At 40.7% G+C, this 15141-nt stretch overlaps 1 protein-coding gene across 1 annotated transcript in view; it reads left to right on the forward strand.

Moving 5' to 3' along the window:
* ABHD2 (abhydrolase domain containing 2, acylglycerol lipase) overlaps nt 1-12257 on the forward strand; it is a 491761-nt gene extending 479504 nt beyond the window's left edge. The window contains exon 11 of the mRNA XM_069624300.1: nt 1991-12257. Within this exon, the coding sequence (XP_069480401.1) occupies nt 1991-2187 (197 nt within the window). The 3' untranslated portion in view covers nt 2188-12257. The remainder of the gene's footprint in view (nt 1-1990) is intronic.
* The last annotated feature ends 2884 nt before the right edge of the window (nt 12258-15141 follow it).

Raw genomic sequence — 15141 nt, forward strand, 5'->3', positions numbered from 1 at the left:
GCACCTCCCCTGGCGGGGGCGTGAAAACTATTCTCACTCCAGGATTTACCAGGGTGCGGATTGTTTTGTTTTTTTTGTCCGATGGGCGATCGGCTCAACGCAAGCCCATCTCTTGTCGGGGGAGGAGGGGGTTAAAATGAAATGGCAGCTACTATTAGAATGGAAAAGGGACTAGTTCCAAAATGGCCACTGTTCAAAGAGAGACCTAGTCCCTTTTCTATTTTAATTGCTGTGGTGCGGGCTGTGAAACACAATCGTGCCCGGGAAAGGCAGATTGTGATTGGTCAATCTGTCTTTGCCAGGTGCGAATAGATGGCATTATATCGGCTTCTCCTTTGTAGTGCTCACTATCTAGCTTTGCATATTTCTTTAGAGACTGCATCATTTAGAACAACCTCTTATTGTTGATCTCTCTTCATGTAAAAGATCTGCATCAAGGTTGTCAATTAATCCATTAAATATTTTACTTCAGCAGTTCTCCCGTACATTTCACGAAACACTACTTGCACAAACATAATAAATGATGCAAGGTTGTATGAAGGGATAGTCGTGGTCCATAGATCTGTCTGTATTGGATTCAACGTGTATCTTGAAGTCTCATGCCGAAGTTGGCCCTGAATGCCAAATCACTTTGCTTTACCATTGGCTTGACTGCAACCTTCCTTCAAAGGGCCCACTACCAAAATGGCTCTGATGACATGGTACCAGCTTACACTGCTGCGCAAAATAATGATCTGCCTGCTTCCTCTGACCTTAGTGCTGCAGTACATTCCCTAGAACTGTCTGCCCTGGAAAAGGGCCAATGCAGTGCTCCTGGCGTCCACCACCACAGCCTCTGCCCCAAGAACGTGGTACATCACGCCGCAGTGAGACAGGCAAATGTAGCCGGTCTCACATACGAGGCTGTGGCTATTCAGGCCCCGGCCCAACTCTACAAGCAGCTACATGTCAAGACTGAAAACAAAGTACGAGAACATGTGTAATACTAGTCCAGCAGCATTCCAGAGGGGCGGGGGTATCTGTGTGTCGGTCTTTTCAATCTCGTGTACAGTGTTCCGTTACTTCCTAGCTAGGTTTGCACTGCATAAATAACTTGCGCACAGCAATTGAGTATAATGTGTTTGCCTGTCCTTTGACCAACAAAGTTGCCAATCACAAAGCAAACCCTCTCTTGTGTACTGGTCAGATAGCACAGCAAGCCGAGTACTTGTTTCTGACATCTGTGCTTAGCCTTCTGATGCAGGTTCGAATCCCAGCGGGACCCACTCAGCCTTTAATCCTACCGAGGTCGATAAATTGAGTACCATGCGGTGGGTAATGATATCAACGGTTACAGTGCTTGGATGCCCTTGGGTGAGCTAGTGCTATGTAAAAACTGGTGGTATTGTTGAAAAGTGCTTTCTGTCAACACATTGTGCGAGCTGGCTCACTAAGAAGTGCATTTTAAGATTTTTAGATTTTAAAAAAGCTGTGGAAGGAAGGAAGGAAGGTATCCTTCAGAAGAATAAGTTCTTCCCTTTGGTAATGTTCTTTCTGACGGATACTGGATTAATCCAAAATATTCTTGGTCGACCGTCTGTCTCTCCCTTGACTTGGATTACTCATAAACTTAGTCTGGCAGTTCTACTATTCCTTGTGCCCGAGTACATTTGGGTAGAGCGTAGGTCAAGAGGTGGCTTTGCTTATTTACCGTTGACGTCCTGTCCAGTGACGGCACCACCACAAATGATTTGACAGTGAGTGCAGAGCCACATTGCGCTCCTGATGGTTCTGATTCAGGAGTATATTGTACAACACTGGTTATTTCAAGAGTTTGAATACTGTATCAGAAAACGTGTTAAGAAGGCAAGTGATGTTTTCATCTCCGCTAAGCGCATGTTCCTCAGAATACATTTACCACTTACATTATGTGCGGCTTCTGTTTAATTGCAATGCCACTTATTTTTTACTTCCTTGTTTAAAAATGAAACCTCTCTTATTTATGTTGCAGAAAAGAAAGATAATGTCCTGGTGGTCCTGCCACTTCATGGTGGTCACCTTGGATTTTTTGAGGGGGCTGTACTCTTTCCTGAACCCCTTACCTGGATGGACAAGCTTGTGGTGCAGTATGCCAACGCGATATGCCAGTGGGAGCGAAATAAATCCCAGTGCACAGACGTGGATTCCTCAGAGGCTGAATATGAGTGACCAAAGAGTACCCAAAGGCTCCATGGACGCTGCTTTCCTCGCCTGCTGCTCGACTTCCAGCCTTCCTCTGCATTCACATTCTGGGTTTGACAGTACAGGGAAGAGGCCATGTCTCCACTGTGAACTACATTAATAGTGCAAGTTCTTTTTGCTACATCAGCACTTCCTTGGCTCAAGATTCTCCTGGAGAACGAAGCCTTGATTCTGACTTCTTTTGTACAGTCGAATTGTATAAAGCAACAGATTGAAGTGCACTATTTTGTGCAGAGTTGCACAGCTCCTATGTGCATTTTCTAAGGTGAAGCCAGCTTGTAGGATAACGTACCCCGTTTTTTTTTTTTAGTGTTGGTGAGGTACACGAAGATGCCCCCAGTTTTACCAAATCAATTTCTTTGGAAAAATGAATATCGAGTTCTCGTCCCTGATAACACCAGCAGTTTCGAATGTATTTACCAGAAATAGAAAACCAATGCATTTGAATTTGGAGCGATGAACTACAGAGAAGTAAAATGTGTCTGTGCTATGAAGTTAATTCCCATTATACCATTGCACTAAACCTTTTGCGCCTTATAGCAAAAGCATATTTCATGATTGTGATGTGTTTTTAAAACGTTTGTTAAAGGTTATTTACCAAGGTTCAATAACTTTTTGTAATGGGTACGATGGAATATGTGGACAGAACTCAACCTACAGGGTAGCACTTTTTAAGCCGTTTTCTTGAATACTGGGAAACTCCTTGTTCAGTTTTTGTGCCCTGTGTATTTGAAAAAGTATTTAAACACACATAGTTCTTTCTCGTGCGTTCATTTTAATTGTGTAGAATACTTGATTTCTGTAGTAAATGTGCAATATTTTCCCTTTTCTAAAAATGTTCTGTTCCCGCTGATGAATTAGTGACTGTCCAGTGACTAATTTGTCTATTTTTTGCGGAAAATAGATTTCCAAAATCTCTTGTGTACGGACATTAGACGGGAGTGGAATCTGAAAGTCCATTTTAGCACTTATGATCACCTATCTGCTTTAACTGCCTTCCCTTCTCATTCCTTTTTTGTGTGCACTTTGGTAGTTTTTGCAAACGATATGTCTGCCACCTCACCACTATGGTCGGGTCTCATTTCTTTAGTATATTCCAGCTTCTGAATGTTCTAAACATTGACAATCGCCTGAGATCATCCTAATATCAGGACTATATATAATTTAGCGATCAAATTTATCTTGCTTAACGTTTAAATTCACTGTAGACATTTTGTGTTATACTACGGTTGTGTTCTTATTTATCCTGCTTACACTAGCATTTCAAGTTAGCACTTTATTTAACTTCTAGGCACATTAAGATTCCAGCTGTTGAATTCTAAATTAATATGGGGGGGAAATTCCTGTGCCACTGAGTATACGTTTAGCAGCATTTTTATTATCAAAGCAATAATAAATTATTGCAACCAGCGTGCAACTGGGTGGTACGGTTTTACCATATCGGGTATGTTGAGCGCTTTCATTATTTGCCTTATGCCATATAGTTTGGACTGTTCTAATCAATCTTATATTTTCTGTACACTTGCGTTCCTTTGAAACAAATAAGATTGCTGAGTTTGTATGCAAATGAAGGATCTAGGTTCAAGGATATCTCCTGTCCTACCTTTAAGTTCAATATGGAATATACTCCCCTGTGATATTCTTTGTGTGATCTCTTGTTCAGTGATCGCTTGTTCAAGGGCTTTGACCCAGCTCTTAATAACAAAAGCCCCATTGAAAGCTGTTATTTATGGGTGGGTGAAATGTTTGATGTGCTGAATTGGTGAGTAAGCCTGAGTTCTAAGACTTCAACCCAATTTCTGCCAGCATGCTGTGGTGGTCTAGGGAGTGGGGGGGCAGCTGGTTCATGATAGATCGGGGTGCACTGCAATTTCATGACTAAGAGTGGCCCAAACATCCTGACCACCTGATTGGGTGAAACAATGGTCCTTTTTCCAATCCAGACATACAAAATGTTTCAGTCTCCAGATTGGGTGTAATTCCACTGATTCCGAAAGGCCAGTTGGTGCCAAAACCTGACCTTTGCACTGCAGGTGGAATGGTGGAGAGGGCACAATGTGTGCCTAATAAACTATTTGTATAACGTGTAAATCTTGAGATTCTTTGGAAATAAATTATTCATTTGAGCATCATGGATAGCTAGGATACTGTTTTGTTTCCTCCCTTATCCTTTGTGTTATTTCAAGCATCATTAGCTGTGCGTCCAGCCACAAACACAAAACCACCAAATGTGAGACAATGTTCAAATAACTGTGTAGCTGTAGCTGAACACCATATCATATGCATTTCCATTTAAGTTTCTTTCACTTGGCAAAAGGTTACTGCAAATACATTCCTCTGTCAAAAACTTGAGGGAACACTTAAGTGTACCAATATTAACATTTTGGTTATGTCTTGCCGCACACTAGTTGGAACCTGTTGGACTTCACAATGAAGTAAGTCACAGTGGACATATTGTACGTACGAGACATTAGTTAGTAAAATATTAATTCTGCGTAATTGCCTCCGTTATGTTTGTGCTGGACTTTGGTTTTATTATTGCAATATCATACTTCTTCATTCTTATTGAGCAAAATCATTTGAACAAAACCTTTTTGGGTATGTTTGCTTTTATTTCCGTTTTGCTTTTGATGCTAGTCGTTTACGCATCCGGATTTTGTTCCTTGAGCAGGACCTATTCAAACTTTAAGCTGTGATACTATACCACAAGCTAAACATATTTGTTTCCCCTTGTAAGAGTTTCCCATTAAATTAGCTGTTTTTCTTTTAAAGTTAAATCTTTTGGATTTCTAAATTGGTTCACACATTATCATTGTAAGTATTCCCTGTGCCTATATCCATAGACATTCCACCCTTTTCTTGCTTGACTCTACTGTGGACCACGGAAGATAGGTCACAGGCAAGCATTTAATTAATTAAACCTGTAATTGCTGGGCAGGCGTCCAGTTTTCAGGCGCTGAATGCCATTCAAACATGTACGGTAGAGTTCTACGCCTGTACATAGGCCATCACTTTTAAAAGTGAAGTACCATATTAAATGAGATATTCAGCTTAACATAATTAGGGTTGATTTTTAACGTTCTATGTATTATTGCACTTCACACAGTAAGTTTTGCATGCTATAACCTATTTCTCTGCACTGTGCATCACATAATCTCATGTGTCTGCCTTTTAAGGTTAAGGGGTATAGCTGGTACAATTTGGTGTTGGACAAAAAGTTTTTAGAAAAATATATTGGCAAAGAATAATGTTCAATTCTCATGTTTTGTACCATTAGCCTGTGTGTAAGGAGAGTACATTCCTTCCATTTGGCAGCTTTCGATTGGCTTTGCCCAGACTGAAAATCAATTGCCAATGAGCTTTGATGTTCAGGTTTATAAGCAAAATGAATGCACACTTCAATGCTTTCAGCAGTAGCACATGTATTCTACAAACTTGACAAACATTTGCAGACATTTGGAGAATCCCTGTACCTGAAACCGGATGTATGGATCCAAAGGCAGTCGTTTAAGCACTTATATCACAAGATTATTAGTAAACTGTAACAAAAAATTACAAAACCATCTTATTTAGCTTGCAGATAATTTGCATAACCCAATATCTGCAATGCTGAGATGCTCCTTCACTTTGACGGCTAAGTAAAGTACCTCAATTGGATAGCAGTCGTGCTCGTTCACATGTTTGATTTCTTTCTTTAATATACGCGTCTTCTTCTTAAGCACACTCGCCTGGCGTTATTTCAACAAAGGGATATGATTTTTCAATGTTTTACTTAACATAATGAAACTCCAATGTTTCACCACTGCTTTAGTGTTTTGCAGTCTCAGTTAATTTCTAAACATCTACCACTTTTTATGTTTATATGGAGCTGAAGGTAGTGGTAGTCTGACATTACATCAAAGAGGACTTGAGCTCATTTAAGGAGAAACATGTGTGTTGAACTCGCTGCCAGTAATAGGAGGGAAATCAGATTTTTTACTAGTTTTCAAATCCATTTGTACTCCTGGATCTATGTTCCATGAGAACACCACAACAAGGCAGAAGAATGCCTTCGTAGCAAACCAAATCCAGGTGTATAACGTCATAACCTCTCACCTATAAGAAATTGACGCTCCTCCATCCACATATATTGGGGACCAATTACAAAGAGGTCAATTGTGAAGATATAGAATACACATGGTTTTACATCATCAATCCCTACAGGTTAGTATGTGTAGCAATCTGAAGTAATACATTTTAAAAATGAATGCAGTACTAGACAGTTTTTCAATAGACTATACACATTTATCCTCCTTGAGAAAGTGTAGTGCATGCAACCGATGTAAGAGATGTGCCAAGTCAAACAGACTATTTAATTTCAGTTTGACATAAGTGATGTGAAAAAATAAATTACAACAGTGCATTACCTGATGTTCTCAGCATATGTCAAACCCCTACTTTGGAATTAAACTCCCCTAACATACAAACCGGGCTTCGAAAACCCAAACTAGAAGGTGTTGTATTTAGTGGTCATCATTGGTTTTTGATGGGTACATTACATCTGTATAGTGCCACCTTGCGCTGTTTAGAAGCACACAAATCCAAGCCTGTCATTTTAAAAGCACTAACTGTGCAAATATGGTTGTCTATCGCAATTGTGGTTTCATCTTACACGTAATATGCAGAAGTAGACATTGTTACTTGTTAGCACTGTACATAGTGCAGCAAAAAGGCAGAAGCATCTTACTTTATGAATTAAAGCGTATGCTTTGACCACAGAAGGTGGACTCAAATGGCAATTGCTTATTCTGAACCAATGCTCCCTCAATATTAACCAAAGTAAAAAGGTTGCAGGCATTTGCTGTTTTATTTCTCCATAATTCCAGTCTTGCACACTCATTGCAAAATGTGCATCACGTTTATTCTCCTTTACATTTAACCCCTTCTATGGCTGGAGGGTTTACATTGGTGTATTCCCTACATATGGCCATCTACCTGTGAACTCTTCTTAATGAACTGTCCAATGTAATGAATCAATTAGGTTTTGACAAATTAGGCAAGTTTGCATTCCTTTTCGTCAAACAGAATACAATGCCATGATTTTCGGTTGCCCCATTTCTAGTAAACCTATTGATTGTTCCTTATTCTGTGGTTGTCATGGGACATTGCAGGGCAGTCGGCACAACCCTGGTGCTTCTCTCAACCTAGTATAGCGATTGTCAAACTTTAACCTCCATACGTTCTATTGTCGGCAGTTTTCAGACCTGCTCTGACGTTTATCCTACGACACTGCATTGCTGGTCTATCCAGAGCGATCACCTTTTTTTAGATTCATTTTTCTTCCTGCCTGCAATTATTTACTTGGTTTAAGCAGGTATTTCCCTTTTTTGCTCCATTTGAGTATCCCAACATTACATTTCCTCCCCTGGGTCGCCCTCTGAGATTCTGCCCTTTCTCAAACCTTAACCATGAGGAAAGCTGCAATCCATGTTCGAGATATTTAGATTCTTTCGGAGGCTGCTTGCAAAAAAGCATGACCTGCTTCTGTCACAGGTACACAAAGTCACAAGTGTTGTGGCAAAAGTGTTTCTTGTATATTTCTGGTTGTCATTAATTTAGATGGAAACCCAAATGTACTGTAAGAGTGTAAGAAAAGTACAGGGTTTACTCGAGAAATGTTAGCCATAACCATCTTGTCAAACGACTCTGAACATTCATTCAGCATGTTATTTGGAGCGCATCTTTGTTGATTCCCAGATTTACTGGTACATTCATAGGGCACATTTTCAATTGGGATTAAGCAGCACAGTGGCCATTCTAAACCCTATCAAACCCAACTAATGGCATACAGATGGCCATCTCTGCAGTTGAGGTCACCTCTCATTTTAAAGTAAAAGATAAACTAATGAGCCACATTTTTTCATATGTTGAGTATCGAGTGCTGAGCCAGACCTCTTTGAATCCATGGTAATTGGGGCATACGCAGTTTAGTTGAAATATTTGTGCTTAGTGATGTCAAACTAATCATTATAGTCCTCTAATAAAGCCGGACGCCAAGTACATTCGTTGTCCTCTCTTGGAAAGAATGTATACTTTCAGACATGCATTCTGCTGTAACTCAATTTCTTTCCTCTCTTCAAGCAACAAAGCACAAGTAATCGTGCTAGGATGGAAATATATCCAATCAAAATAGAATTGCGCTTCAAAAACGGGGAATGATTCCCTTGACTTGTTTGGTTGTTTTGTATTGTTATGAGCATCCCTAAAGACTCCCTTCACTTGTAATGCTAAGCCTACAGTATTTGCTTTATGGTTGGTAGTGTTCATATTAATGCATTATCCGTTAGGTCTCAATGATAAAACGTTACTGTAGCATTTCATCAGAGTGTTCATTACCTGATGATTTATAACTAATTGATCTAAACCTCCACATTTATTGAACAATGCTGCCATTTTCACAGACTATAATGTCGTTTTGGCAATGTTAAAACTGAAATGGTAAGCATGATTCATTCACAGTTCAATCATTTTTAGCAAGCTTCTGGGATACAGGTCATCTTTTCAAATGACTTGTGAGTGAGTCCCTTATTTTCATACTGTAACTGTAATGCCTTTTTCCTTTATTTGGTTTGGACATGTATAGTAATTTTGTTAAAAACTGATGGGTTCCCTCATTTGTCCATTAAAGGATCATGACACTGCATGTTCTACACTTAAGCTAGACTCATGCATGTGTAAAGTGTTGTTTAACTGGGTTTATTTACAGTATGATAGCTATGAGAAGTGCTATTGAACAGTTCACAATTTATCTGTGGCTTATGCTTTTAAGATTCCATGTATGACCAGATTGTTAGTTCGGATTCAGTTATTCAAAAAGAAGGAAGTCAAAGCCTTATTTGGCAGTATAGAAATACTTTTATTTACTCAATAATTGAATAAATGCCCATACATTCTGGTGCCTTTTTAAGCTAGAAATAGTAGCACTCCACAATGTCTCCTCAGCCGACTCCTGACAAGCATCAGACGAGCACAAAATGGCATGCCAACGGAAGCAATTTGGTTAAGTACTTGGCAAATACAAGTATTTGTACACTGCCAAAAAGGCTTCAGATGTATGCCTTTTGAAAAAACACAAAATTACTAATAATCTGGCCTTACCCTAAATCTTGAAAGAATGTGCCACTGAAAAATATAGAATTATTCACTAGTGATCTTGATAGCCATAATAACGTACATAATTCCGTATTAAAAGCACTCTACACATACATGTTTCTATCTAAAATGTATAAAATGCAGGTTCATTTAAACTCATTACCATATTGTTTGTACTTTCAGCACAATCACAAAGCCTCACTATACAATATGTTGCCCCATAAATAAGAATCTAACCTGTATTGTCGAAATGGATAGTTTTCTAGAAATCGCCACCTCAAGACAACTTCTTGAGCATTCCGACCCATAGATAAATGAAGCCGAATTATTTAAACTTTGTAAAACCTCCTGCCAGATTGTTTGTTAATCATGTTGGCCCTCTTTTTCTTTGGTTTAAAAAAAAATAAACACTGATGCTTCATCCATTAAGACACATTCAGAGATGATCACCTAAGATTTGATGTGGTATTTTTCAACTAAACTTATCTACCTTGGGATGAAGTAAAAAAAAGGCCGACTGATCTCTCTTGTCTGTCCTTGTAGGGTTTCTGTGAGGAGGCTATTAAGCCTAAAGTTGGTTATCTGGCGAACTGGCCAGATCAGCTATTCATTTCTAACGTTATGCCATTAGTGATCGGTGCAAGTTCTAAAATGATCAGCTCCAATATCGGCAATATTGTTTTTGTTCATCCTTAGGTTGGTCTCACTGGTCAGCGGTGTGTGCGTCTCAGTGGTCAGTGGTGTGCTATTTCAGCTGCGCCTTATTCTTGTTGTTATTTTCGTTAGGAAGTGGCTATAGAACAAGCCACCCCTGAGAAAGACTCCAGTTCTTCAACCATTGTCATGCCCTCCACCACAGCTGCTTAATTGCATACCTTAAATAGTCTGTGTGCAGTTTCCTTTTGAAGAGAAAAATGTCCTTCAGAACCTGTTGCTGACTTTTTTTTCCAGACAATCCTTACCGATGCCATACGGAATCACTCTAGGTACACTGTTTGAGTGGGCACTAACACAAAATATTGTCCGGGCTTTAGCGTAGCTAAATTGGTCATTGTGCATCCCAGAACTTAACGCAAATACAGTTTGACCCTTCAAGCCTACTGCTCGGTATCCAGTTATGACTATCGAAAGCTGCTGATGGTCAACCTTCGCCCATCCTTTCCTCGCTTGACCCTCTCTTGCACGCTCACACACCCACAGACCATTTAAATAGGAAATAACATCATAGAACAGTCCAGGACACATTGCAGATGTTTCCTACACATATCCTTGCCTAGATGTAAAACATCTAGGGCAGGATGGATCGAATATCTTTTCAAAGTAGCTTCATTACTCCTTTTGTCTGCTTAGTGTGGGCTTTTGCTAAAATGTAAGGCTTGTTTTGTCCCTGATTTTGTACTTTGCTTTAGTGAAAGAAAATGTTGTGATAGTAACTTGGTGCAACTGGGACAACTAGTGTCCTACAATCTTAAAGCAATCCACAGGCGTTAGATTCTAACCTTTTAGTAACGTTCTGCATTGAAAAGTGAATATGTATCAAAAGAACCATTCTGACTGGTAGCCTATTTCTTTACTGGTACTTTTTCACTTTTACATTGTATTGGCGCAGTCCCCACAGTGTGAGATATTGGAATGCTCCAAGTCCCTTCAATTGCACCTGCCTTTGTTGAGACCTGCGGCAGAATGCTCCTTGACAAAAGGACAAACTGAACAGTGGGGCATTCTCGCTGAATGAAATGGATTGTGACATCTTCTCTTTCAATTCCCGTTCCTTAATTGGTGCATAATGGATTTTTTGTTCTCTTTGTAACCATCAGTTATCTGTCCTTGGTTTGAGGTCTTCAATTCCATTTAATTGTTTTCTCTGCGCAGTGAAGTTCACTGTGTGCCTGGACACAGCTCTTTTGAGTCATGACAAGTTGTAGTTGGATCCTGGCCTTTTAGAAATGCTTTTTTAATCACATGTTTGCTGTTTCTTATAGTTCTTGGACTACTACTTAATGTTTTAGAGCACTGGTGAAATAGCAGTTTACAGCCATAGCTTTCTTTAAGCGGCCAGGATCCGACTGCATGCACTGGGTCATTAGATGATCACGGGTACATGTTGCCACAATCAACACCGGTTTATTCGAAATTATTAAGCCATAAATACAGAGAACTATCTTCTGTCCGGGTGCTAAGTGTGTTTGTTGTGATGTCGTAAAACCACTGCGTGCATCTTTTTATGTAAGTAACATAATTTGATTCCAAGCTCTTTGAATGTATTTTTAAGACAACTGACCCATAGTTGTCCATCAAGCCATCGTTAGTTTATTGAGAACTGCATTTTCAATTAAAGCTATGAAATCACTTCTTTTTGAATGCTGGACCTTGCAGATTTGCAGCTGCAACGAGAACTAGAAAAGGATAATTGTTAAGTCTTCTATCAGATTTCGTTCACTGCAGCTGCCTTATTTTTTTTAAAAAGTGGGAGTTGGGGATCTGTGTGTTTGAGGCCATGCATGCATTTAAGCAATATCATATTTTTTGTTTCTCCATTGGCGGGTTAAGTTCAATTTGGTTAAGATGGCACTTACTTCCTCATTCCTAGTTTCTTTGAATTTAAATGCTGCCCTGAAAAGTTACGTTGTGTAATGAGACCTCTAACACTGCCAGCTTGTATAGGAGAAATCCATAGGAACTGGCAGCTCTGGGGATTGAGATTTGCAACTAGCAATGCAATTTTTCTAAGTATGCTAATGTTTACTTGTTAAAAAGAAGTGTCTTGTGTGCATTTGATTTTCATTGGTTTATATGTTTATGTGGTGCTAAGCTCACCGAAAACAAAAAAACGTAATTTTATTAACTTTTATTCAATAAAATTGAATTACCTAAAAAAGAATAAAATGACAAAATGGTTTCAGTCATTATGTGGTCTGTCGTTTGTGTTCCTTTAATGAATCTGCTTCAGATCAAAAGTCAATTATTTATTTTTTTTTAATGTCAATGTCTTACAGCATTACTGGACTTTCTACCTTTGTAGATCTTGGGGGGGGGGGGGGGGGGGGATGGTAGCTTGGCACATCCGATGCATTTCCTCTACCACCTCCTCGCAGCTAAGGCATCAGCCCAGCTTTATGCATTCTGACCACCTTATCCCACACAATCTGCTTTTACGTGCTTTACATGCTGGATTTAATTCCTCCTACATGCAACTGCAGCCCCAGTTCATTTCTGTCCAGGTTTGACATAATAGAGAACACAAAATCCCAATGTACTTCCTCTATTTGCAGCATAATGGGAGGCCTGGAAAGATTTTCCACCTCGCCAATGTTTTTTTTTTAATTCTTACTCAATCTTCTTTTGTCTAGACGTTTTTGCAATTTTAAGTGACATGCTTGGATTATACGACCCTAGCTAGAAAATGTTCACACAAGCAAGCTCCATTCCAATAGCTATGACCCTACATTGCAAGTACTTGCAGGTACATTTCTGTTCTCCAAATCCCATCTGTTAAGGCACCCCTCTGCCCCAATGTATTTTGGACATACTCTGCGCTCCCTACTTTTGAGAAATGCACTTGACCATGACACAATATTTAAACATCAATGTGTCTCAGGGAAAATGTGCATTGCCTTCCCCACTCGGCAATTTTTATTGGCATTTTACAACATAACCGACATCTGCAAGCCAACATTACCCATTCTCCATAAACCCCCACAATCAGTTACAATACATCCAATTGAGATGTCACATTTTAGGTTACAGCTTCTTGGGTGTTGCATGCAGTGTTCACAACATAGTAGTTCTGGATCAGTTTGTTTCTCAACTGTCATTCCACCATCCCTAAAGCCATCCACCTTCTGTGCTCTGGCAGGATTGTGCCATGCTTCGCTCTTGACTCCTTAGTTCCCTGGGGGCTGTGGCGAGCCATCGTCCACCCCTTGAGTTTGTGATAACCGGTAGTGTATATACGGTCCCCATATGTCTCTAATACCAGACTGAGTGTTGGATAAAACACTGTGTCCCATCTCCATATCATTGCAATACAGGATATCAGCCCGCCAGTGATATACCTTCGCTATGGCGTTCCACCCCACACCATCGCCAGGAGCAGAAATAGCCCAATCAGTCTTCTCGTGCCTCTGGGGGTCGACTTAGTATACCCTAATAATGCGGTCAATGGACTTGGTTCCATTCTCCCACCCGTCATCTCATGAAGTGTCTCAAACACCTTCCACAGAAGGCCAAGACTGGAGGGCATCCCCACGCAACATGCACAAAGTCAGCCGCTACATTGTGACATCTGACACACCCACTTGAAGCATCTGGGAAATAGCTTGTGTAGTAAAATTGATGCAGGTATTTAAAATGGATTAGCTTAAATATAGCATTGAGAGCCACTTTCCTCGTCCCCTCGGAGCAATATCTCCATACCTCATCTGAGATATGGTGCCCCAAAGAGAACTCCCACCTTTTCCTGGAGGAAGCCTTTGTCTCCTGTTTAGTGGTGAGGCGCATAGCATACATGGCCATGGCCACTCTATTGTTATACACCCACAGTAGCACCTTATCGAGTATAGGGTCCACGTCTGATTGTTCGGGGAACTGCTGTATGGAATTTAACAACCTAAAATATATATAATACAAAAACACATTCAGGGCTATTCTCCACCAGGGAATAGGTCACAATAACAAGTCACCTTAAGTCCCTTCATAAGGGTGACATAGTTTAACTCACAGGTAAGGGGGATCCCCAGGTGTGTATATAACCGGCAGACCTAGGGAGTAAAGGACCTCCCCTCTAGATTTATGTTCAATACGGTTGCATGCCCTGCAGGTCAGTTCTACGATGTTACCTACGTGGGATGCCCTATATGGTGCTGTAAGGATAATTGATTGCAGGAGAAACTGTGCCGCGATTGCTCGTTCCACCTCAACATGCCTTCTATTTCCTTGATCACCGAACCAGTAGAGCAGAAACTCTGCCTAAACCATGTTGTAATACGTCTCAAACTAAGGAAGTGCCAGACCCCCCTCATGTATTGGCGCCATGAGCTTGTCCCACGATATCCTGACCTGTCCTCAGCGTCATGGACCTCTGATCTCGGAAGTATGATATATTTTATTTGTATCATGCTCATACACAAGTGTTTCAGAGCGCAACAAGGCAAGGGAGGGGAGCAGGGGAGAACACATCAACAATCTTACTAGTCCCAGTGACATTGAGAACACGCGAGTGCATGGGAAAAGGGAAAGGGGAGAAAGTGCATGGATGGAGAGAGAGGAGAAAAGATAAATAATAATACAAATAGATAATGGAGGCAATAAACAGTGATAGTGCAGCCAGCAAGTGACAAGTACAGTGTTTACGGCAGCAGACTGGGTAAGCCTAAAGTGCAGAAAAGGAAGAAAAAGGGGGGAAGGGTGGGGGACTGTATAGGTACAGATACAGTCCCCATTTCAAGGGGGGGCCAGGTGGCAGTGCAGGAGGGTGGCAGGATGAGCAGGTATCTGGGCCCAGGGGACAGAGGGTGGCCAGGTGCACAGTGCCAAGAGAGCAGATCAGCAGGGGGCAGGGGGAGCGAAGACGGAGGAAGTAAAGAGGGAGGTCTTGAGGTGCTTCCGGAACCGGAGATGGTTCTCATGTTTTAGAGTGGCAGGGAGACTTTTCCAGAGGGAGGCCCCAGCTGAAGACAGAGATCTACCCCCAGCTTGTTTCTTTTAAAAACGACTGATCCTGAGGGAGTTAGAGGTGGAGGAACGAAGAGCTCGAGAGGGGAGGTATTTACGGAGGGATAGCTGAAGTCA

The sequence above is a fragment of the Ambystoma mexicanum genome, chromosome 11 (genome assembly GCF_040938575.1).
Source record: "Ambystoma mexicanum isolate Mex_15411 chromosome 11, UKY_AmexF1_1, whole genome shotgun sequence".
Lineage (NCBI taxonomy): Eukaryota > Metazoa > Chordata > Amphibia > Caudata > Ambystomatidae > Ambystoma > Ambystoma mexicanum.